Raw genomic sequence first — 25,730 nt, 5'->3', positions numbered from 1 at the left:
GAGAGAGACAAACTGAACGAGAGAGCACGAGAGAGTGAGAAACACAGCGAGAGAGAGAAACACAGCCAGAGATAGAGAAACACAACCAGAGATAGAGAAACACAACCAGAGATAGAGAAACACAGCAAGAGAGAGAGAAACACAGTGAGAGAGAAAAACACAGCGAGAGAGAGAAAAACACAGCGAGAGAGAGAAAAACACAGCGAGAGAGAGAAAAAGACAGCGAGAGAGAGAGAGTGAAACATAGTGAGTGAGAGAAACACAGCGAGAGAGAGAGAAACAAAGCAAGAGAAAGAGAGAGAGAAACAATGAGAGAGAGAGAAACACAGAGAGGGAGAGAAACACAGCGGGAGAGAGAAACAAAGAGAGAGGGAGAGAAACAAAGAGAGAGAGAGAGAAACAAAGAGAGAGAGAGATAGAGGAACACAGCAAGAGAAACACAGCGAGAGAGAAAAACTGAGTGAGAGAGAGAGAGAAACACAGTGATAAAGAGAAACACAGCGAGAGAGATAAAGAAACACAGCGAGAGAAAGAGAAACACAGCGAGAGAGTGAAACAAAACCAGAGATAGAGAAGTAAAGCGAGAGAGAGAGAGAAACACAGTGAGAGAGAGAAAGAGGGAAACAGTGAGAGAGAGAAACACATAGAGAGAAACAAAGTGAGAGAAAGAGAGAGAGAAAAACATAGCGAGAAAGAGAAACACAGTGAGAGAGAGAATGAGAGAAACAAAACGAGAGAGAAATACAGCGAGAGAGAAACATAATGAGAGAGAAATACAGCGAGAGAGAAACACAGAGAAGGAGAGAGAAACATTGTGAGAGAAAGAGAGAGAGAAACATAGCGAGAGAGAGTAACACAGAGAGAGAGAAAAACACAGCGGGAGAGAGAAACCCAGAGAAAGAGAAAGAAAACACAATGAGAGAGTAAGAGTGAAACATAACGAGAGAGAGAAACACAGCGGGAGAGAGAAACCCAGCGAGAGAGAGAGAAACGCAGCAAGAGAAACACAGCGAGAGAGAGAAACACAGCGGGAGAGAGAAACATAGCGAGAGAGAGAAACACAGCAGGAGAGAGAAACCAGCGAGAGAGAGAGAGAGAAACACAGCAAGAGAAACACAGCGAAAGAGAGAAACAGAGCGAGAGAGCACGAGAGAGTGAGAAACACAACGAGAGAGAGAGAACCACAGCGAGAGAGAGAAACACAGCCAGAGATAAAGAAACACAGCCAGAGATAGAGAAACACAGCGAGAGAGGGAGAAGCACAGCGAGACAGAGATAGAGAAACACAGCGAGAGAGAGAAAAAGACAGTGAGAGAGAGAGAAAGAGAGAGAGAGAAACATAATGAGAGAGAGAGAAACACAGCTGGAGAGGGAGAGAAACAAAGAGAGAGAGAGGTTAACCCAGCGATAGAGCAAGAGAGAGAGAAACACAGTCAGAGAGAGAGAAACATAGCGAGAGAGAGAGAAACACAGTGAAAGCGAGAGAGAGAGAGAGAGAGAGAGAGAGAGAGAGAGAAATTTTACAACCATCTAAAAACAAGTGACCCCAAAACATTCCATCACACAGCTCTACAATGTCAAGAGATGAAACCAGAGAAGAGTCCCCTCAGCCAGCTAGTTCTGAGGCTCAGTTCACCAACCCAAACCAACCCCATAGAGCCTCGGGACAGCCCTCAGAAAATCTGGCCCAACCAAATCATCACAAAACAAAAAGAAAAATATATCACCTATTGGAAAGACACCACAAAAAATCAAAGTAAACTTCAATGCTATTTGGCTCTAAACAGACAGTACATGGTGGCAGACTATCTGACCACTGTGACTGATAGAAAACTGAGGAAAACATTGACTAGGTACAGACTCAGTGAGCACAGTCTGGCTATAGAGACCGGTCGTCACAGACAAACCTGGCTGCCCAGAGAGGACAGGCTGTGCTCACTCTGCTCCAGGGGAGAGGTAGAGACAGAGGTGCATTTCCTACTACACTGTGACAAATACTCAGACCTAAGAGCATATTTCTTTCCCAAAATTATAACTCAATACAAAGAATTTGAAACTATAAAAGATGAAGAAAAAATCAAATATTTATTGGGTGAAAAGCCAAAATGTGCAGTTTTGGCAGCCAAATATGTGTCCTCCTGCCACAACCTGAGGGACAGCCAGTGAAAAATGCAAAGTAATGTTGATAATATTTCCCATTTAGCTTAGTTTTGTTTTGTCTTTCATACCAGGTCATATGTCTTCTCAAGTCATGTTGACACTGGTCTACTACTGTTGCTTTAATGTATTGTTGTTCTGATTAATATTGTTGTTGTAGTTGCTGTTAATGGTAATCCCATGTCCACTACTACTATTATTATTGCTGTTGGTTCCACCATTTATTTATATATAAATATATATATATTTTGTATATATATACATATATATATTAGATTTTTATTTTTCGATATGTATACTTTGACAATGTAAGTAATAATGAACTTGCCATGTCAATAAAGTCAATTGAATTGAAAATTGAAATTGAATTGAGAGAGAGAGAGAGAGAGAGAGAGAGAGAGAGAGAGAGAGAACTTTAATATGGCAGTGAATGCACTCAAAGAAAAAGCCTATAGAGCATTGTATGCAATTATAATGAAATTATTGAAAATCAACATCCCAATTAGAATTTGGACCAAAATATTTGACAGTGTAATCCTACCAATAGCTCTTTACGGAAGTGAGGTTTGGGGCCCTCTCAATAAACTGGACTTTAAAATGTGGGACAAACATCCAATTGAAGCCCTACATGCAGAATTCTGTCGGAAAGTCCAGCGACATACACCAACTAATGCATGTAGGGCAGAATAGGGCCGCTTTCCAGGAGTAATGAAAATACAGACAAGATCATAAAAATTCTGGCTACATCTAAATCTAAAGAAACGAACCCTCTCAGTCAGCTGGTGTTGGACCTAACCAACCAAGCTGACACCAGCACTGCTTCAAAAGAAAGAATTTCAATTAACTAAATCATGAACCAATCAAAGGACTCATATTTACAACATTGGAAAAACGAAACAAAATCCCAAAGCCGACTAAATTGCTATCTGACCCTAATCAGAGAATATGAATTGGCTGATTATCTCTACCCTGTCAGAGATACGAAGCAGAGACAGATCCTTACCAAGTACAGGCTGAGTGACCACCAATTGGCAATAGAAACCGGCAGACATAAAAAGACATGGCTACCCAAAGAGGAGCGTGTATGTGGTCACTGCCTGACAGGGGAGGTCGAGACAGAGATGCACTTTCTCCTTTACTGTGAGAAATATTTTGCACAAAGAGATTAATTATTCACAGAAATGACTACATTTATTCCTAATTTTAATTTATTAAACCCAGAGGAAAAACTAAAAATACTCATGGGCGAAGGAGCAATGGCTCCTCTTGCAGCCAAATATGTATTTGCTTGCCATAGCCTTAGGGACACTGAATAATAACATCTGCATAGTAAGCAGTAACTTACTTATTATTACTATTATTGTTATTACTATTATTGTTATTACTATTATTATTGTTGTTTATCATTCCAAAAAATAGTGGTATGGGTGGTAATGGTAATGATAGCAGTTTAATGATGGTGGTGGTAGTAGTAGTAGTAATGATGATGGTAGTTGTAGTACTGATGTAATGGTGAAGATGACCGTTATTTAGTTATAAGTTAGTTCTTTTTTCATTTTCCATATTTATATTTTTATATTTTTTACATTTCTACTATTGACTGTTACCATTTTATTGTTATTATATTGTATTAAATTCTGTGTTAATATTTACTACCATTTTATATTATTATTTGTTATCGTTTATAATTTTATGACTATGTATATTGTATACATTGTTGCTATGGCAATATTGACACAATGTTTTTCATGCCAATAAAGCAGCTTGAATTTGAATTTGAATTTGAGAGAGAGAGAGGGAAACACAGTGAGAGAGAGGGAAACACAGCGAGAGAGAGAGGGAAACACAGTGAGAGAGAGGGAAACACAGCGAGAGAAAGAGAGAGGAACATAGCGAGAGAGAGAGAAACGCAGAGAGAGACAGAGAGAGAAACACATAGAGAGAGAGAGAAAAACAATGAGAGAGAGAAACACAACGGGAGAGAGAAACCCAGGGAGAGAAAAAAAACTCAGCGAGAGAGAGAGAGAGAGAGAGAGAGAGTGAGAAAGAACGAGAGAAACAAGCAAGAGAGGGAGAGAAACACACATTTAGAAGGGTAGACACAGGAAAACCTGGCTCCCTGTAGAGGAAAGACTGTGCAACCACTGCACAACAGCAGAACCTGAGACGGAGCTGCATTTCAACAATTAGAGAGTGTCATTTCCCCAAATTTGAAACTCTTATTCAAGGTTTCAAAGACCTCTCTGATGAGAATAGGCTACCCGTCCTGTTGGGGGAGGACTCAGAGAGCTGTGGGTTGGCAGCGCACTACATTGCCGCCTGCCATAAGTTGAAGGACAGTGTCTGACAGACCAATCAACCTGCACATGTCTTCTACTGTATGTTTATTGTTATTGTTGAATGTATGGTTATTTTGACACTTGGTTATTGTTGTTATTGTTGTCCCGTTGACAATTTTGATTCTCATTTTTATATTGTAAATAAGCTTTGGCAATATGTACACCGTTACGTCATGCCAATAAAGCAAATTGAATTGAATTGAAAATTGAGAGAGAGAGAGGGAAACATAGTGAGAGACAGAATGAGAGAGAAACACAGCGAGACAGAGAAAAACACAGTTAAAGAGAGAGAAACACAGCGATAGAGAGAGAAACACAGCGAGAGAGAGAAATAGAGCGAGAGAGAAAGAGAGAAACAAATAGAGAAAGAGACAGAAAGACAGCGAGAGAGAGACACACTGAGAGAGAGAGAGACAGAGAGTAACACAGCGAGAGAGAGAGAGAGAGAAACTCAGAGAGAGAGAGAGCGAAAAACACAGCAAGAGAGAGAAACACAGCGAGAGAGAGGGAGAAACACAGCAAAATATAGAGAATCACAGCGAGAGAGAAAAACAGAGCGAGAGAGAGAGAAAAACAGCGAGAGAGAGAGACAGAGAGTAACACAGCGAGAGAGAGAAACATGCGAGAGAGAGAAACACAGCGAGAGAGACAGAAACACAGAGAGAGAGAGGGAAGCACAGTGAGAGAGAGAGAGAAACACAACAAGAGAGAGAATGAGAGAGAAACACAGCGAAAGAGAGAGCAAGAGAAACACAGCGAGACAGCGAGACAGAGAAAATACAGTTAGAGAGAGAGACAGACAGCAAGAAAGAGAGAGAAACACAATGAGAGAGATAAACACAGCGAGAGAGAGAGAAACACAGCGAGAGAGAGAGAGAGTGAAACACAGCGAGAGAGCGAAAGAAACACAGAGAGAGAGAGAATGAGAGAAACACAGTGAGAGAGAGAAACAAATAGAGAATGAGACAGAAAGACAGCGAGAGCGAGAAACAGTGAGAGAGAGAAACACGGTGATAGAGAGAGAAACACAGCGATAGAGAGAGACAAAAAGATAAAGAGAGAGAGAAACATAGCGAGAGAGAGAGAAACACAGAGAGAGACAGAGAGAGAAACACAATGAGAGAGACAGAGAGAGAAACACAATGAGAGAGAGAGAGAAACACAGTGAGAGAGAGAAACACAGCGAGATAGAGAGCAAGAGAAACACAGCAAGAGAGAGAGAGAAACACAGCAAGAGAGAGAGAAACAAAGCTGGAGAGATAGAGAGAGATAGAGAGAGAGTAACACAGCGAGAGAAAGAAACATGCGAGAGACAGAGAAAAACAGCGAGAGATAGAGAAACTCAGTGAGAGAGAGAGAGAGAGAAACACAGCAAGAGAGAGGGAGAGAAACACAGTGAGAGAGAGAAACACAGAGAGAGAGAGAGAGAAAGAAACATGCGAGAGACAAAGAAAACCAGCGAGAGAGAGAGAGAAACACAGTGAGAGAGAGAGACAGAGAGTAACAGCAAGAGAGAGATAGAGAAACTCAGTGAGAGAGAGAGAGAGAGAGAAACACAGTAAGAGAGGGAGAGAAACACAGCGAGAGAGAGAAACAGAGAGAGAGAGAGAGAGAGAGAGAGAGAGAGAGTAACACAGTGAGAGAGAGAGAAACACAGCGAGAGAGAAAATTTAAGAAACACAGCAAGAGAGAGAGAGAGAGATAGCGAGAGAGAGGGAGAGAAACACAGCGAGAGAGAAACAGAGAGAGAGAGAAACACAGCAAGAGAGAGTGAGCAAAAATGAGAGAAATGCACACCTCCTAATGTTTAAAAATGTTCAAGCAGGAGTGTATGTCAGAGACCATTGTCGAGTAGTCAAGTAGAAAATGTATTCCCCTTTCATGTGACTCTCAAAAATGTGATTTCTGCAGTTGAATTCTGAGAAGTGAAATGGTAACATTAGAAAACCCTGGCATGTGCCCAGCTAATCAATTTAGGAAAAAGGAACATCACGGGCAATTAGCCGCCATACACCAAGACCCATCCTGGGCTGGAGAGCATTGGTATTGACAAACGCAGGAGGATTAGTGCTGTGGAGTGTGAGGACTGTTGATTGTTACAGCCGATTTGACACCAGCAGGCCAAAGACGAATGGCTTTAATGGATACAAGCAAAAGGAGGGGGCAGAAGGGCGAGAAAAAGGGTTATTATTTTCCCTTTTTCGATCCATGATTCTTCCCCTCAGGCTATCAATGTTGATTGAATCTACATGTTGTAGGGTCTTGCTATCTGTCTGGCTGGCATTGTTGAAGTTTTTCCAGGAAACAACAAACTTTTGAGACCAGTGGATTTTTCTCAACAGAGTCAAATAATAAAATATCTAAGCAACTCAATACAGTTGAAGACGGAAGTTTACACGTACTTAGGTTGGAGTCATTAAAACTCGTTTTTCAACAACTCCACAAGTTTCTTGCTTACAAACTATAGTTTTGGCAAGTTGGATAGGACATCTACTTTGTGCATGACACAAGTAATTTTTCCAACAATTGTTTACAGAGATTATTTCAATTATAATTCACCTTTTCACAATTCCAGTGGGTCAGAAGTTTATATACAATGGGTTGACTGTGCCTTTAAACAGCTTGGAAAATTCCAGAAAAGTATGTCATGGCTATAGAAGCTTCTGATAGGCTAATTGACATCATTTGAGTCAATTGGAGGTGTACCTGAGGATGTATTTCAAGACCTACCTTCAAACTCAGTGCCTCTTTGTATTGACATCATGGGAAAATCAAAAGAAATAAGGCAAGACCTCAGAAAAAAATTGTAGACCTCCACAAGAGCAATTTCCAAATGCCTGAAGGTACCATGTTCATCTGTACAAACAATAGTAAACATGTATAAACAACATGGAACCACGCAGCCATCATACCGCTCAGGAAGGAGACGCATTCTGCCTCCTAGAAATGAACGTACTTTTGTGCGAAAAGTGCAAATCAATCCCAGAACAACAGCAAAGGACCTTGTGAAGATGCTGGAGGAAACAGGTAGAAAAGTATATATATCCACAGTAAAATGCATCCTATATTGACGTAACCTGAAAGGCCGCTCAGCAAGGAAGAAGCCACTGCTCCAAAACCGCCATACAAAAAGCCAGACTACGGTTTGCTACTGCACATGGGGACAAAGATTGTACTTTTTGGAGAAATGTCCTCTCGTCTGATGAAACAAAAATAGAACTGTTTGGCCATAATGACCATCGTTATGTTTGGAGGAAAAAGGGGAGGATTGTAAGCCTAAGAACACCATCCCAACCGTGAAGCACAGGGGTGGCAGCATCATGTTGTAGGGGTGCTTTGCTGCAGGATGGACTGGTGCACTTCACAAAATAGATGGCATCATGTGGAAAGAAAATGATGTGGATATATTGAAGCAACATCTCAAGACATCAGTCAGGAAGTTAAAGCTTGGTCGCAAATGGGTCTTCCAAATGGACAATGACCCCAAGCATACTTCCAAAGTTGTGGCAAAATGGCTTAAGGACAACAAAGTCAAGGTATTGACAAGGCCCTGACCTCAATCCCATAGAAAATTTGAGGGCAGAACTGAAAAAGCGTGTGCGAGCAAGGAGGCCTACAAACCTGATTCAGTTACACCAGCACCGTCGGGAGGAATGGGCCAAAATTCACCCAACTTATTCTGGGAAGCTTGTGGAAGGCTACCCAAAACATTTAACCCAAGTTAAACAATTTAAATGCAATGCTACCAAATACTAATTGAGTGTATGTAAACTTCTGACCTACAGGAAATGTGATGAAAGAAATAAAAGCTGAAATAAATAATTCTCTCTACTACAATTCTGACATTTCACATTCTTAAAATAAATTGGTGATCCTAACTGACCTAAGACAGGGAATTTTTACGAGGATTAAATGTCAGAATTAAATGTATGTGGTATATGTAAACGGTATAGGTATATGTAAACTTCCGACTTCAACTGTACATGCAATACAGAAGCTCTCATACAAGTATCCAGTAGGGAGGGTTCTACTACGCTATATGGAATTGTTTTATGAAAATCACAACAAGGATCATTTAGCTATTCGATTTGGAATTTTAAGACCCCTTGAAGTATCAAAAAATAAAAAATTGATTTGGATGATATTTTTGGGGGGCCTTACTGCTATTAGCTCATACAAGCATATTGGATAACAGATTCACTACATTGAACAAAAGATAGTCCCCCAAAATATCAAAAGGAAGTTTATTCGGGAATTGTCTCTCCGATATCTGAGAGATTTAAGAAAGATCAGGAAACATATATATATATTTTTTTGACATGTATTTAACCCCATTTTTATGTCCATATAACTTCCATTTATTTGTTCAACTGGTACCGGGGGACCTTCAGATGAGTCTTGTGAAGTCTGTGGGCGACTAGAGGAAAACAATGGACATGTACATGTTGGTGAGAGTCTCGCCTTTGCACAGAGGGGTTAGCGTGTAGCCCAAATGGTTTGGCAGATCGGCCGTACCGACTTCAGACGAGTCTACATCGTGTTCATGAGAGTCTCATCTTTCCATAGATGAGACTTTAGGCCAAACCATTCGGACGCTACAGACAAATTATACCTTTGTCACCTTTCACCGCAGATGGAGAAATGCGACATAGGTGGATGCTGGTATCTTTAGCTTAAACTGGCAGAATTTTATGGAGATGTTTTTATTATGCTAATTTGCAAGAAGGCATCAAGGGGCGTATTGACTGTTTATAGAAAAGGCCCTTACAAGTCTCCTAACGTTTACTGAGGTTAATATATTTTGGACAGTCCCTGTTTAAGGGACTGTTCAAGTCCGTTATATGTGCGCACCGAAGACAGCGGCCCTATTCGCTACACCACCCCAGACCACCACTTTGTAATTTTTTAAAACCACCTAAGAAGAAAAAAGATAACCACCAATGGGGGAATTTGGACATATGGGCAGAGAGGAGGATAGTGGGTCAAAGAACACAAAAAAATTGCATTGATAGATCAATCATTGAAAATGATACCAACTTTCACAAATCTATTCAGGAGTCCAAAAACACGATGATAGAAGCTTGCAACCATTCTGGGCAAAACACACCAATTTTTGGGCCCAAGTCTGACATGTTTCAGCACAACATTTCTTTAGAGCCATTTGGTGTTCAGTCAGGGAGAAATTCATTGGACTGAGAAAAGCACCGCTTTTGTTCGTCACAAGCTAAAAACGGAATGGTAGAATAAAAGCGACAAACATAGATGCTACCACAAGATGCTGGGCATATCAGGAGCAACTCCTCAGAGGAGGCGAGTGTAGGCTTTCTCTCCTTGATGTGGAGGCTTCCAGAGGCTTGCAGTCTCAGCGGTCAGAGAAAGAGATGGAGGGAGAGATGACGTGGAGCACTAGTGAGTGCTTAATAAAGACCTTCCCTTAGCCACCCAGGTGAATCATCAGAGAGAGAGAGATGAATAAAATATAAACAAAAACGAAATAGGAAAGAGGGAAGACTCCACTGGCATGTGAAAATATAAAAATGGAAATGAAACAAGAGGAACCAACTGAGAGGAACGGGAAGGTATAACACAGAGCATTCTGTGTTCTGTTGTACATGAATACATGACTATGTATGGGCTTTTAAGAATGGATTTTGTGTAGAAGTGGTTTTAATATACTGAGTCGGGTAAAATACTTTACAGTGTGTTAAACACTGTGTGAGGTCTTGTGCCAGACGTTTTGGAATCACAATCTCTTTCTTAAGATTCCGTTGATTTCTGAATAAAACATAAATACTTTAAATAATAACAAGTTGTGAATTTTTATTTCAATCTTAGATATGTTATGGGTAAAAATGCATTCCTAGATAAAGGATACATACCTTTAAATCCAAAATGGCCACAAATTCTCATCTAGTAAAGAAGACTACAAATACAAGTACACTTATTGTTAGCAGGTAACAAAATACTGGGCTGTCCTTACCCACTCCAGACATCTCAGGCACAGCAGCTACAAAAGGACCATCTGGAAATGTTGGGGCGTTATCATTGATGTCCTGGACTTTGATGATGAATTCTGACTTTGGTTCCAGGGGCTTTTCAGTGTTGCGGTCGAAGGCTTGTGCGTGGAGGACATAGTGATCTTTCCTCTCCCGGTCCAGGCTTTCTGTTGCATGAATATCTCCTGTCACCTCGTTGATGATGAATATACTCCCAGCGCCTTCCCCACTCAGAATGTACCTTACGGAGCCATCCCCTTTGTCAGAGTTGGAATGAAGCTGTAAGAGAAACCCGAGACAGAATATCAGATGGTTATTGCATAACAGGCATTATTGAATAAGTTACCCCCTAAAGTTATAGCAAGTTTAAAACTTAAATATTTAATAAGTGCTAAATCTCAGTCCAAAATATTAGAAAATGTGGAGATCTTCTGTAGAAAAGCAAAGGAAGCGTAGTCTATTCGTTGTAAGTAGGCTGCTGGTATGCGAACACATAGACAAACCTGTGAGTCTTCAATGTAACATATTCCAAATGTCATATTCAAAGCTTTAGTCTGGGATTTAGAAATGTGAACCATCTAAATCGGCAGCCTTTTTTGAGATTCAAGTTTCCGGGGTTAGTGAAATCCTTATAAACTCTTTAAAGATGAAATCACTTGAATAAATCTTTAATAATGATGAGTGAGAAAGTTACAGATGCACAAATATCATACCCCAAAGACCTCTCACCATTGCAATAACAGGGGAGGGGGGGGGCATGATATTTGTGTAACTTTCTCACTCATAATTATAAAATTTTTATTCAAGAGTATCCGTAATCCCGGTAGCATCCACATTAATGTATAAGTGTTTAGGAACATATTCTATTCTTCTTTACAATAAAAGTGACTCCAAAATGACACAATATATTATTTACCATTCTTTTCTATTCGGCAGAAAAGAATCTGAAACAAAACCAAAAAAAAAAACAGCAAATGCATCCCAAAAATGTGTACAGTAGAGTCACAAGCTTGATATAGTCATTTAATTGGGACCAAATACCCGATATGTTTGGTCCCCTAAAACGGGGGGACTATGTACAAAAAGTAATTTGTAAATGGTTAAAATGGATGAAAATACACTCAAATTAAAGTGGACATTCTACAATTTAACCTTATAATTATTGTATAATTTCAAATCCAGAGTGCTGGAGTACAGAGCCAAAACCACAAAAAAAAATAGTCACTGCCCCAATACTTTTGGAGCTCATGGTATTTACCCAGTGAAGGCAAAGAACATTGAGGGTTCTATCCCTATACCCCAGGATGTAATGGGGATTTTAAAAAACAACAGCCAACACAAAATAACCAGTCACATCAAACACTGAAATGACAGCCAACGTTCCCTTTTACTTTGTTTCAGCTGTTTTCCATGGACATTTATAGCCATATTAATGATGCTGCTGCATGATTTCGCCTGGTTAGAAAAATGGCTAGCTGACGTCTGACACAGTTAGCGCTCTTTGGCAAGGGGGAGATCAAATTCATTTTTTGCAACATTGTTGCAGAGGTCTGAGTGGCAAACATCAAGGTTCATTCAAACCTGTGCTGTTGTAAACTAAATGCTAGCTAGAAAGCAAGAGAAAATAATGTGTTTAATAAAAGCATACACTCTTAGATAAACCTTTTAGAAAATTCTAAATGTAACTGCCATTCCTATTCAAAAAACCAACTGCCATTCAAATATGATGATGCAAGAGGAAGGTGGTTGAACCAACTTGCAAGTAGCCTACCAATAAGCATGTTATTTTTCAATGTAAGTAAAGTTGATTATTTAATTCATATATACACTGCTCAAAAAAATAAAGGGAACACTTAAACAACACAATGTAACTCCAAGTCAATCACACTTCTGTGAAATCAAACTGTTCACTTAGGAAGCAACACTGATTGACAATATATTTCACATGCTGTTGTGCAAATGGAATAGACAAAAGGTGGAAATTATAGGCAATTAGCAAGACACCCCCAATAAAGGAGTGATTCTGCAGGTGGTGACCACAGACCACTTCTCAGTTCCTATGCTTCCTGGCTGATGTTTTGGTCACTTTTGTGGAGGTCACCAAAATGACCTCCAGCAGGCCACAAATGTGCAAAAATATTAGTAGTAGCCATGACTCATATATTGCACCATGCAGGGTTCTATATGGAACCATTTTGGTTCAGTGAAGTAGAACCGTTAGGGTTCTGAAAAATAACCCATAAAATGGTTCTATACAGAACTTTTAAGAGGTTCCATATATGAAGCAAGTGATTTATGGTCTATAGGGAACCTTTTTTTCTAAGAGTGTGCTTTAACAAATCAGGACACTATAACTGTACATCAAACACATGGTAAAGAACTTTGAATTTACAGAGCATATACGGTAAAAAGTGAAAGGTAACACAGTGGAATTCATACAGCGATCAAACAAAGCCAGAAGAGTTCAATCATCCATTTACATTCTCATCTTCTACATGAATTAACGTGTCAAACCTCAAAGGGCTAGCCACATTAACAGGTTATTTTGACTTCACAGAAATAATGCTTCATGCTAGCCTAGCAGCACCATTTTCATATTGCTTCGCAGATGTATATACCCAACCATCACTGAGCATAGGTAGCCAGTGATGTAGTGGTAAAAAATTGGGTAAACGCTGATCGCTGTTCCCTGAAAATAAAGTAACGCTCCCTACATTTTCAATGCATTTTCCCAAGGTGGGTAAATACTCGTGCAAAAGAAAATAGGTCAATGCAGGTAAACTTCATTTATTTACATTTACCCTCCACTATATACGGTAGCTATGTTGAAGCATGAGGTACATATTATTGAACATACAGTATGAGGAAGACATTATTGATGAGGTAGACTCCCAGAGAGTGACTGACAGGCAGCTCTGCAGTCAGGCAGCAAGCCTGGTTGACTGTGACTGTGATATAATGTACTGACAAAGAACTTCAGTAGTCCTGCAGGACAGCTAGCCTGGTTGCCATCTCTATTCAGCTATTACATTCCTCTCCTTGTCAATGTTAGCTAAAAAGATTGGTATCCAGAATACAGAACAGCACCTCAGGGGTGTTTCTGAGTCACGGTCCAGATGTCAGCCGATTTGCACTGGCAATAACAGGCTACTGAATTTCAATCAAAATTATCATCTCAATAAAACAAATACAAAACAGCAGGGGACATTACTGAAAATGGACTTCCCTCGTCCCTGTTCCCTGCTGTATTAGACAACATTAAACTGAACTGTGAAAAGGTGCCAGGGCCAAATCTAATCAAAACTGTGCCTTGCAAAAGAATCCCAACTTAAAAAGGTGCTGGCTGATTGCAAAACTTACTTCTTGATGAGAGCAAACGGTCCTTTTCTCTGGTAAACCATAAAAAGCCTGTAATTAGGTAGGGAGTCAAAGTTCCCAATTCCCATTGAGTTTCTACTCTCCTAATCAGGAATCAGGATTAAGGTAATGACAACCCACCAACCATACAAAGCACACAATAAAATGTGCTGTTTACAAATCCCATGGGTGTTGGAGACTGCAGGAAATAACCTGTCTCAATCAATATTGAGATAGACTAGTATTATAGGATTTAAATTTGTATTATACGTGTCAGTGTTATGATCAGCATCAGGATGTGTAATGTACCTATGTCAGGAGGTGTGGAGGAAGTAAATAACTCCTCACTACAGGAGATTGAACCCCTTACATTTCCAAAGCAGGCCCTCCACAACACAATCATTCAGAGTGCTAATTTAACCATTGACTTCTTTGGCAAGAGCTAAAAATAGTCGGGGTGTCCATTTGATTAATTGTTCAGCAGTCTTATAGCTTGGGTCTAGAAGCTGTTGAGGAGCCTTTTGGACCTAGGCTTGGTGCTCCAGTACCACTTGCCGTGCGGTAGCAGAGTGAAAAGTCTATGACTTGGGTCTTTGACCATTTAAAGGGCCTTCCCTGAAAACGCCTGGTATGTATGTCCTAGATGGCAGGAAGCTTGACCCCAGTGATGTATTGGGCCGTACGCACTACCCTCTGTAGCGCCTTTACGTTAAGATACCGAGCAGTTTCCATACCAGGCGGTGATGCAACCAGGATGCTCTTGATGGTGCAGCTGCAGAACTTTTTGAGGATCTGGGTACCGATGCCAAATCTCTTCAGTCTCCTGAAGGGGAAAAGGTGTTGTCGTGCCCTCTTCACAACTGTCTTGGTGTGTTTGGACCATAATAGTTTGTTGCTGATGTGGACACCAAGAAACTTGAAACTATCAACCGACTCCACTTCAACCCTGTTGATGTAAACGGGGGCATGTTCGGCCCTCCTTTTCCTTTATTCCACGATCATCTCCTTTGACTTGCTCACATCGAGAGAGAGGTTGTTGGCCTGATACAACACGGACAGGTCTCTGACCTCCTCCCTATAGGCTGCCTCATCGTTGTCGGTTGATCAGGGCTAACACTGTTGTGTCATCATCAATTTTAATGATAATGAGTCATGCCTGGCCACACAGTCATGGGTGAACAGGGAGTACAGGAGGGGAGTAAGCAAGCACCCCTGAGGGGAATCAGTGTTGAGGAACAGCCTGGCAGATGTGTCGATGCCTACCCTTACCACCTGGGGGCGGCCCGTCAGGATGTCCAGGATCCAGTTGCAGAGGGAAGTGTTTAGTCACAGGGTTCTTAGCTTAGTGATTATCTTTTTGGGCACTATGGTGTTGAACGCTGAGCTGTAGTCAATGAACAGCATTCTCACAAAGGTGTTTGTCCAGGTGAGAAAGGGCGGTAAAGAGTGTGAATGAAATTGCGTCATCTGTGGATCTGTTGGGGTGGTATGCGAATTAGAATTGGTCTATGGTTTCCTGGATGATGGTGTTAATGTGAGCCATGACCAGCCTTTCAAAGAACTTCATGGTTACATTAAGTCATTTAGGTCATTTAGCAGGTTACCTTCACATTCTTGGGCACAGGGACTATGGTGGTCTGCTTGAAACGTGGGTATTACAGACATGGTCAGGGACAGGTTGAAAATGTCAGTGAAGACACATGCCTGAGTACACGCCCTGGTAATCCATCTGGCTATGCGGCCTTGTTATTAAAGGTCTTGATCACATCGGCTATGGAGAGCGTAATCACACAGTCATCCGGAACTGATGGGGCTCTCATGCATGCTTCAGTGTCGCTTGCCTCTAAGTAAGCATAAAAGGCACTTAGCTCATCTGGTAGGCTTGCGTCACTAGGTAGCTCACGGCTGGGTTTTCCTTTATAGACCAATAGTTTGCAAGCCCTGCCACATCCTACGAACGTCAGAGGCGGTGTTGTACGATTCAATCTTAGTGCTGTATTGATGCTTTGCCTGTTTGATGGCTCGTCTGAGGGCATAGTGGGATTTAGTGTCGAATTTAGTGTCCCACTTCTTGAAAGCAGCAGCTCTAGCCTTTAGCTCGGTGCGGATGTTGCCTGTAATCCATGGCTTCTGGTTGGGATATGTACATATGGTCACTGTGGGTGACTGAGTCATCGGCTTGACATATGGTCAAGCCGATGACTGAGGGGGTATACTCCTCAATGCCATTGGATGATTCACAGAACATATTCCAGGCTGTGCTAACAAAACAGTCCTATAGCGTAGCATCTGTGTCATCGGACAACTTCTGTATTGAGCGAGTCACTGGTACTTCCTGCTTTAAGTTTTTCTTGTAATAATTATGGTTTAAAAAAATCCCTCTGGTTGCACATGTGACATGCTGGTAAACATTAGGTAAAATGGATTTAAGTTTGCCTGCATTAAAGTCCCCAGCCACTAGGAGCGCCACTTCTGTACGAGCATTTTCTTGTTTGCTTATGGCCTTATACAGCTCGTTGAGTGCGGTCTTACTGCCAGCATCGGTTTGTGGTGGTATATAGACAGCTAAGAATAATATAAACTCAGCAAAAAAAGAAATGTCCTCTCACAGTCAACTGCGTTTATTATCAGCAAACCTAACATGTGTAAATATTTGTATGAACACAACAAGATTCAACATCTGAGACATAAACTGAACAATTTCCACAGACATGTGACTAAGATAAATGGAATAGCGTGTCCCTGATCAAAGGGGGGGGTCAAAATCAAAAGTAACAGTCAGTTTCGGGTGTGGCCACCAGCTGCATTAAGTACTGCAGTGCATCTCCTCCTCGTGGACTGCACCAGATTTGCCAGTTTTTCCACCAAGGCACTAGCAAGTTCCCGGATATTTCTGGGGGGAATGGCCCTAGCCCTAACCCTTCGATCCAAAAGGTCCCAGACGTGCTCAATGGGATTGAGATCCGGGCTCTTTGCAGACCATGGCAGAACACCAATCGGCCATAATAAAAAAGAAACGTCTTGCAGGAAATCAAGGCACAGAACGAGCAATATGGCTGATGGCATTGTCATGCTGGAGGGTCATGTCAGGATGAGCCTGCAGGAAGGGTACCACATGAGGGAGGAGGATGTCTTCCCTGTAACGCACAGTGTTGAGATTGCCTGCAATGACAACAAGCTCAGTCCGATGATGCTGTGACACACCGCCCCCAGACCATGACGGACCCTCCACCTCCACATCGATCCCGCTCCAGAGTATAGGACTCGGTGTAACCCTCATTCCTTCAATGATAAACGTGAATCCGACCATCACCCCTGGTGAGACAAAACCGTGACTCGTCAGTGAAGAGGACTTTTTGCCAGTCCTGTCTGGTCCAGTGATGGTGGATTTGTGCCCATAGGCCTCTCAGAGCCTCTCTGAGCACTGATGGAGGCATTGTGCGTTCCTGATGTAACTTGGGCAGTTGTTGTTGCCATCCTGTACCTGTCCTGCAGGTGTGATGTTCAGATGTACCGATCCTGTGCAGGTGTTGTTACACGTGTTCTGCCACTGCGAGGACGAACAGCTGTCCGTCCTGTCTCCTTGTAGTGCTGTCTTAGGCGTCTCACAGTATGGACATTGTAATTTATTGCCCTGGCCACATCTACAGTCTTCATGCCTCCTTGCAGCATGCCTAAGGCACATTCACAAAGATGAGCATGGACCCTGGGCATCTTTCTTTTGGTGTTTTTCAGAGTCAGTAGAAAGGCCTATATAGTGTCCTAAATCTTTAGTGTCCTAAATTGCCTACCGTCTGTAAGCTGTTAGAGTCTTAACGAACGTTCCACAGGTGCATGTTTATTAATTGTTTATGGTTCATTGAACAAGCATGGGATACCGTATATAAACCCTTTGCAATGAAGATCTATGAAGTTATTTGGATTTTTACGAACTATCTTTGAAAGACAGGGTCCTGAAAAAGGGACGTTTCTTTTTTTTGCTGAGTTTAGATGGATAACTCTCTTGTTAGATAGTGTGGTCTACAGCTTATCATGAGGTATTCTACCTCAGTAGAGCAATACCTCGAGAATTCTTTAACATTAGACATTGCGCACCAGCAGTTATTGACAAATAGACAAACACCAGACGTAGCTACTCTGTCCTGGCGATACACAGAAAAACCAGCCAGCTCTATATTATCCGTGTCATCATTCAGCCATGACGTGGTGAAACATAAGTTATTTCAGTTGTTATTGTCCCATTGGTAAGATATTCTCGAGAGTAGATCTTCAAGTTTGTTTTCCAGTGATTGCACGTTGGCCAATTGAACCGATTTAATGGCGATTTACTCACTCGCCTACGAGTCCTAACAAGGCATCCCGACCTTCTCGGTATCTCTGCCTTTTCTTCACGCGAATGACGGGGATGTGGACCTGTTCTCCGGAAGCAGTATGTCCTTTGCGTCGGACTCGTTTAAGAAAAAATCTTTGTCCAGTTCGGGGTGATTAATCGCTGTTCTGATGTCCAGAATATATTTTCGGTCATAAGAGACAGTGGCAGCAACTTTATGTACAAAATAAGATAGAAACAATGCAAAAAAAAACGAACAAAGTAGCACAGTTGGTTATGAGCCTGTAAAACGGCAGCCATCCAGTCCAGCGCCATTTGTTAAAGGAATGTAGGCTGTCAATTCCGAGGCTGAATCTGTAAGGTAGACCAATCTATGTTGTTAGAGACAGAATCCTTTGGGGTTATGGCAACAATTCCAGTAGTCAGGAACAGCCAGAGTGACATAGACGTCATAACATAAAATTAAAGAGCCAATACTAAAACTAACTAGACTAAACCTACCAGGAAGACCACTGCTGTTAGAGACATAATTCTTTGGCTATGGCTGCACTGCCATGCAGAGAAGGCCTTCTAATGCATTAGATTCCAGTACAGTCAGGCATAATTTATTTATGGTTCATTAAAGGTATTCACTCAGAAATGTTCATGACTCTCCGCCATTTGGATGTAATTAGCGTCAATTTTGTCAATCCATGAAACGGGCCTGCCGATAAGAGCCGAGCTGAAAATACATCACCACTGTCTGTGTGTGTGTGTGTGTGTGTGTGTGTGTGTGTGTGTGTGTGTGCGCGTGCGTGCGTGCCTGCCTGCCTGCCTGCCTGCCTGCCTGCCTGCCTGCCTGCCTGCCTGCCTGCCTGCCTGCCTGCGTGCGTGCGTGCGTGCGTGCGTCTGCAGTGTGTTTGTGTGTGCGGGAATAATGAAGGTCAGATGAAAACTACTGCAATGCCCTGTAGAGAGGGGAGGGAATGGAGAGATGTGTGGGGGCCTGCCTGTCAGTTAGCAGTGAGTGTCCACATGATAAAAATAACAAAAAATAACTCTAATACTGAGGGCGCCATTTGGTACGCAGACATACTTTATGAGTGAGAGGATGGAGGGATTGTGTTTTTCTCTTTCCTTCCCTCTATGGTGAGTTTATTATGGCCAATTGGATGACTCTCTGGCACATGGCTGGTGGATGTTGGTTGTTTGCAGGGCAGGGATTGCATTACTCTGGAGTGTTAAAGGGATAAAAAAATTCCGGGCACCAAAGTCACCGGCTGGAGCACTCAGATCCCCGGACAAGCCCTAGACAGACAAAATCTAGATAGATTTCATGATATGGCCAGCGGTACAGCTAGATAAAGCACGGGTAAAAAGAGACAAAGTCTAGATAGGTAAAGCCCCGCCTTATCTCAGTTCACTGGTCACCATAGCAACACCCACCCGTAGCACGCGCTCCAGCAGGTATATTGCACTCCTCATCCCCAAAGCCGCCTTTCCTTCCAGTTGTCTGCTGCCAATGACCAGAACAAATTGCAAAAATCTCTGAAGCTGGAGTCTTATATCTCCCTCCCTAACTTTAAGCATCAGCTGTCTGAGAAGCTTACCGATCACTGTACCTGTACACAGCCAATCTGTAAATAGCACACCCGACTACCTCATCCCCATATTATTACTTACACTCTTGCCCTTTTGCACCCCAATATCTCTACTTGCGCATTCACCATCTGCACATCTATCACTCCAGTATTAATGCTAAATTGTAATAATTTTTTCCTCTAGGGCCTATTTATTGCCTACCCCCCTACTCTTCTACATTTGCACACACTGTATATAGATTTTTCTATTTTTCTTTTCTTTTCTGTTATTGACTGTACATTTTTTCATGTGTAACTCTCTGTTGTTGTTTTTTGTCGCACTGCTTTTCTTTATCATGGCCAGGTCGCAGTTGTAAATTAGAACTGGGCTACCTGGTTAAATAATATAACCAGTACATGAAATAAAACAATTATTATTATTTATTTTTTTATTCTCCTAAGTGACAGGAAACTTTTAAATGGTATATACAGTTGAAGTCGGAAGATTGCAAACAAATATATATTTTTCACAATTCCTGACATTTAATCCAAGTAAAAATGTCCTGTCTTAGGTCAGTTAGGATCACCAATTTATTTTAAGAATGTGAAATGTCAGAGTAATAGTAGAGAGAATGATTTATTTCAGATTTTATTTCTTTTATCACATTCCTAGTGGGTCATACACTCAATTAGTATTTGGAAGCGTTGCCTTTAAATTGTTTAACTTGGGTCAAACGTTCCGGGTAGCCTTCCACAAGCTTCCCACAATAAGTTGGGTGAATTTTGGCCTTTTCCTCGTGATGGAGCTGATGTAACGGAGTCAGGTTTGTAGGCCTCCTTGTTTGCACACACTTTTCAGTTCTGCCCTCAAATTTTCAATAGGCTTGAGGTCAGGGCTTTGTGATGGCCACTCCAATACCTTGACCTTATTGTCCTTAAGCCATTTTGCCACAAATTTGGAAGTATGGTTGGGGTCATTGTCCATTTGGAAGACCCATTTGCGACCAAGCTTTAACTTCCTGACTGATGTCTTGAGATGTTGCTTCAACATATCCACATCATTTTCTTTCCTCATGATGACATCTATTTTGTGAAGTGCACCAGTCCCTCCTGCAGCAAAGCACCCCTACAACATGATGCTGCCACCCCCGTGCTTCACAGTTGGGATGGTGTTCTTCGGCTTGCAAGCCTCCCCCTTTTCCTTCAAACATAAGAATGGTCATTATGGCCAAACAGTTCTATTTTTGTTTCATCAGACAAGAGGACATTTCTCTAAAAAGTACGATCTTTGTCCCCATGTGCAGTTGTAAACCGTATTCTGGCTTTTTTATGGCAGTTTTGGAGCAGTGGCTTCTTCCTTGCTGAGCGGCCTTTCAGGTTATGTCGATATAGGGATCGTTTTACTGTGGATATAGATTATTTTGTACATGTTTCCTCCAGCATCTTCACAAGGTCCTTTGCTGTTGTTCTGGGATTGATTTGCACTTTTCGCACCGAAGTGCGTTCATCTCTAGGAGACAGAACGCGTCTCCTTCCTGAGCGGTATGACGGCTGCGTGGTCCCATGGTATTTATACTTGCGTACTATTGTTTGTACAGATGAACGTGGTACCTTCAGGCATTTGGAAATTGCTCCCAAGGATGAACCAGACTTGTGGAGGTCTACAAAACATTTTTCAGAGGTCTTGGCTGATTTATTTTGATTTTCCCATGATGTCAAGCATAGAGGCACTGAATTTGAAGGTAGGCCATGAAATACATACACAGATGCAGCTCCAATTGACTCAAATCATGTCAATTAGCCTATCAGAAGCTTCTAAAGCCATGACATAATTTTCTGCAATTTTCCAAGCTGTTTAAAGGCACAGTCAACTTAGTGTAGGTAACCTTCTGACCCACTGGAATTGTGATACAGTGAAATATAAGTGAAATAATCTGTCAACAATTGTTTGAAAAATGACTTGTGTCATGCACAAAGTAGATATCCTAACTGACTTGCTAAAACTATAGTTTGTTAACAAGAAATTTGTGAAGTGGTTAAAAAACGTTGACTCCAACCTAAGTGTATGTAAACTTCCGACTTTAACTGTACGTATTCAGCCCCTTTGCTTGAAATTGAGCTTCGGGTGCATCCTGTTTCCATTGATCATCCTTGAGATGTTTCTACAGTTCACCAGTGGTAAATTCAATTGATTGGATATGATTTGGAAAAGCACACACCTGTCTATATAAGGTCCCACAGTTGTCAGTGCATTTCATAGCAAAAACCAAGCCATGAGGTCGCAGCAAATTTTCCGTAGATCTCTGAGACAGGATTGTGTCGAGGCACAGATCTGGGGAAGGGTACCAAAAAAAGTCTGCAGCATTGAAGGTCCCCAAGAACACAGTGGCCTCCATCATTCTTAAATGGATGATGTTTGGAGCCATCCAAGACTCTTCCTAGAGCTGGCCGCTTGCCAAACTGAGCAATCAGGGGAGAAATGCCTTATTCAGGGAGATGGGAGAATCTTCCAGAAGGACAACCATCTCTGCAGCACTCCACCAATCAGGCCGTTATGGTAGAGTGACCAGACAGAATCCAATCGTCAGTAAAAGGCACATGACGGCCCACTTGAAGTTTGCCAAAAGGCACCTCAAGGTTCTCAGACCATGAAAAAAAATATTCTCTGGTCTGATGAAACCAAGATTGAACTCTTTGCCCTGAATGCCAAGCGTCACGTCTGGAGGAAACATGGCACCATCCCTACGGTGAAGCATGGTGGTGGCAACATAATGCTGTGGGGATGTTTTTCAGCTGCAGGGACTGGGAGACTAGTCAGGATCGAGGGAAAGATGAATGGAGAAAAATACAGAGAGATCCTTGATGAATACCTGCTCCAGAGAGCTCAGAACCTCAGACTGGGGCGAAGGTTCACCTTCCAACAGGACAACAACCCTGAGCACACAGCCAAGGCAATGCAGGAGTGGCTTCGGGACAAGTCTCTGAATGTCCTTGAGTGGCCCAGCCAGAGCCTGGACTTGAACCCGATCGAACATCTCTGGAGAGACCTGAAAATAGCTGTGCAGCAACGCTCCCCACCAACCTGACAGAGCTTTAGAGGATCTGCAGAGAAGAATGTAAGAAACTTCCCAAATACAGGTGTGCCAATCTTGTAGCATCATACCCAATAAGACTTGATGCTGTAATCGCTGCCAAAGGTGCTTCAAGAAAGTACTGAGTAAAGGGTCTGAATACATATGCAAATGTGATATTTATTTTTTTGTATTTATAATTAGCAATTTTAGAGCATATGAAGATCTGAAGGATTTGTAGTGTCTTCAAATAAATGTTTCCAAACAAGGAGATCCCCATTGCACAGCTGACAGAGCAACATGATAAGGTAGACATGCTGGAGAGGATAAGAAAACCGATCAGATTAGAAGCTTTCGTTCATAATGTGTCCTGGCACAGTGGTTTGCCACTGACAGACAGACGGCCTTACCACACATTCAACCAGATGCAGATATAACACCAGGCATAGTAACACAGTTATTCTCTTGTGATGTGCTTGTAACTTCCGGCGCCGACCGAGATGGCCGCCTCGCTTCGCGTTCCTAGGAAACTATGCAGTATTTTGTTGTTTTATGTGTTATTCCTTACATTGGTACCCCAGGTAATCTTAGGTTTCATTACATACAGTCGGGATGAACTACAGAATATAAGAGCAACGTCAACTCACCATCGTTACAACCAGGAATATGACTCTCCCGAAGCGGATCCTGTGTTTTGCCTTCCACCCAATACAATGGATCTGATCCCAGCCGGTGACCCTAAACAATGACGCCGTAAAAGGTGCAAACGAGGCGGTCTCCTGGTCAGGCTTCGGAGACGGGCACATCGCGCTCCACTCCCTAGCATACTACTCGCCAATGTCCAGTCTCTTGACAATAAGGTTGATGAAATCCGAGCACGGGTAACATTCCAGAGAGACATCAGGGATTGTAACGTTCTTTGCTTCACGGAAACATGGCTCACTCGAGAGACGCTAACGGAGTCGGTGCAGCCAGCTGGTTTCTTCACGCATCGCGCAGACAGAAACAAACATCTTTCTGGTAAGAAGAGGGGCGGGGGTGTATGCCTTATGATCAACGAGACGTGGTGTGATCATAACAACATACAGGAACTCAAGTCATTCTGTTCACCAGATTTAGAATTCCTCACAATCAAATGTCGACCGCATTATCTACCAAGGGAATTCTCTTCGATTATAATCACAGCCGTATATATTCCCCCCCAAACAGACACATCGATGGCCCTGAACGAACTTTATCTGACTCTTTGTAAACTGGAAACCACACACCCTGAGGCTGCATTCATCGTAGCTGGGGATTTTAACAAGGCTAATCTGAAAACAAAACTCCCTAAATTCTATCAGCATATCGATTGTGCTACCAGGGCTGGTAAAACCTTGGATGATTGTTATACTAACTTCCGCGACGCATATAAGGCCCTCCCCCGCCCTCCTTTCGGAAAAGCTGACCACGACTCCATTTTGTTGCTTCCAGCCAACAAACAGAAACTAAAACAGCAAGCTCCCGCGCTCAGGTCTGTTCAACGCTGGTCCGACCAATCTGATTCCACGCTTCAAGACTGCTTCGATCACGTGGATTGGGATATGTTCCGCATTGCGTCCAACAACAACATTGACGAATATGCTGATTCGGTGAGCGAGTTCATTAGAAAGTGCATTGACGATGTCGTACCCACAGCAACGATTAAAACATTCCCAAACCAGAAACCGTGGATTGATGGCAGCATTCGCGTGAAACTGAAAGCGCGAACCACTGCTTTTAAGCAGGGCAAGGTGACCGGAAACATGACCGAATACAAACAGTGTAGCCATTCCCTCCGCAAGGCAATCAAACAAGCTAAGTCCCAGTATAGAGACAAAGTAGAGTCGCAATTCAACAGCTCAGACACAAGAGGTATGTGGCAGGGTCTACAGTCAATCACGGATTACAAAAAGAAAACCAGCCCCATCGCGGACCAGGATGTCTTGCTCCCAGACAGACTAAATAACTTTTTTGCTCGCTTTGAGGACAATACAGTGCCACTGACACGGCCCGCTACCAAAACCTGCGGGCTCTCCTTCACTGCAGCCGAGGTGAGTAAAACATTTAAACGTGTTAACCCTCGCAAGGCTGCAGGCCCAGACGGCATTCCCAGCCGCGTCCTCAGAGCATGCGCAGACCAGCTGGCTGGTGTGTTTAACTTCTTGGAACTATAGGGGGTGCTGTTCCGCATTAGCATATTTGGGTCTCCAAATTAAACTGCCTCGTGCTAAATTCTTGATCGTACAATATGCATATTATTGTTATTATTGGATAGAAAACACTTTCTAGTTTCTATAGAAGTTGGAATTTTGTCTCTGAGTGGTACAGAACAATATCTACAGCACTTTTCATGACAGGGGTCAGATTTCAGAAATTTTTACCCCTGATCTGGAGTCTGTTTTTAAGGCGACAGTGAATGCTATGAAGAAACCGACACTGCCTACGTCTTCCTCTGGGTGTCTGTACGTCATCACGTTTTGAATGGAGTCGATTGCACAATCACAGCCACTATAACACACGAAAACGTAGAAGTACCGCTCTCTCCCTGCATGCGTCATGCGCCAAATGGACATCAGACCTGCCTCCTTCCAAATCGTTTTTTAGAGAGTGATATTTCTCCGGTCATGTTTTCAGTCGTTATAGTTGTTAAAAACATCATAATGTAGTTAATTTGAACCGTTTTATATCAATTTATATCCGTTTAGTGCGATTCTGAGGAATTTATTTGTCGTGCACTTTCTAGCTTTGGGAACGTTTCGCGGTCTCGGTCGTTGTTAGTGGACATTTCGAAGGACAGAGGACATCTATCAACCAAAAGAAGATTACAACATAGAAAGGATACATTGCCCAAGAATCTGATGGAAGAACAGCTCAAAGTAAGCAATATTTAATATGATAAA

The 25,730-nt window shown here is 42.2% G+C and overlaps 1 protein-coding gene across 3 annotated transcripts in view; it reads right to left on the bottom strand.

Annotated features, from left to right (window-relative positions):
• LOC139532053 (cadherin-18-like) overlaps positions 1 to 25,730 on the bottom strand; it is a 382,969-nt gene that overhangs the window by 98,593 nt on the left and 258,646 nt on the right. For all 3 annotated transcript variants that reach the window (XM_071329163.1, XM_071329165.1, XM_071329164.1), the window contains one exon: positions 10,477 to 10,771. In XM_071329163.1, coding sequence (XP_071185264.1) covers positions 10,477 to 10,771 — 295 coding nt within the window. The remainder of the gene's footprint in view (positions 1 to 10,476; positions 10,772 to 25,730) is intronic.

The sequence above is a fragment of the Salvelinus alpinus genome, chromosome 10 (assembly GCF_045679555.1).
Source record: "Salvelinus alpinus chromosome 10, SLU_Salpinus.1, whole genome shotgun sequence".
In the NCBI taxonomy this organism is placed as follows: Eukaryota; Metazoa; Chordata; class Actinopteri; order Salmoniformes; family Salmonidae; genus Salvelinus; species Salvelinus alpinus.
Note: the sequence above shows the minus strand (reverse complement) of the source record. Positions and strands in the feature narration are given on the sequence as shown.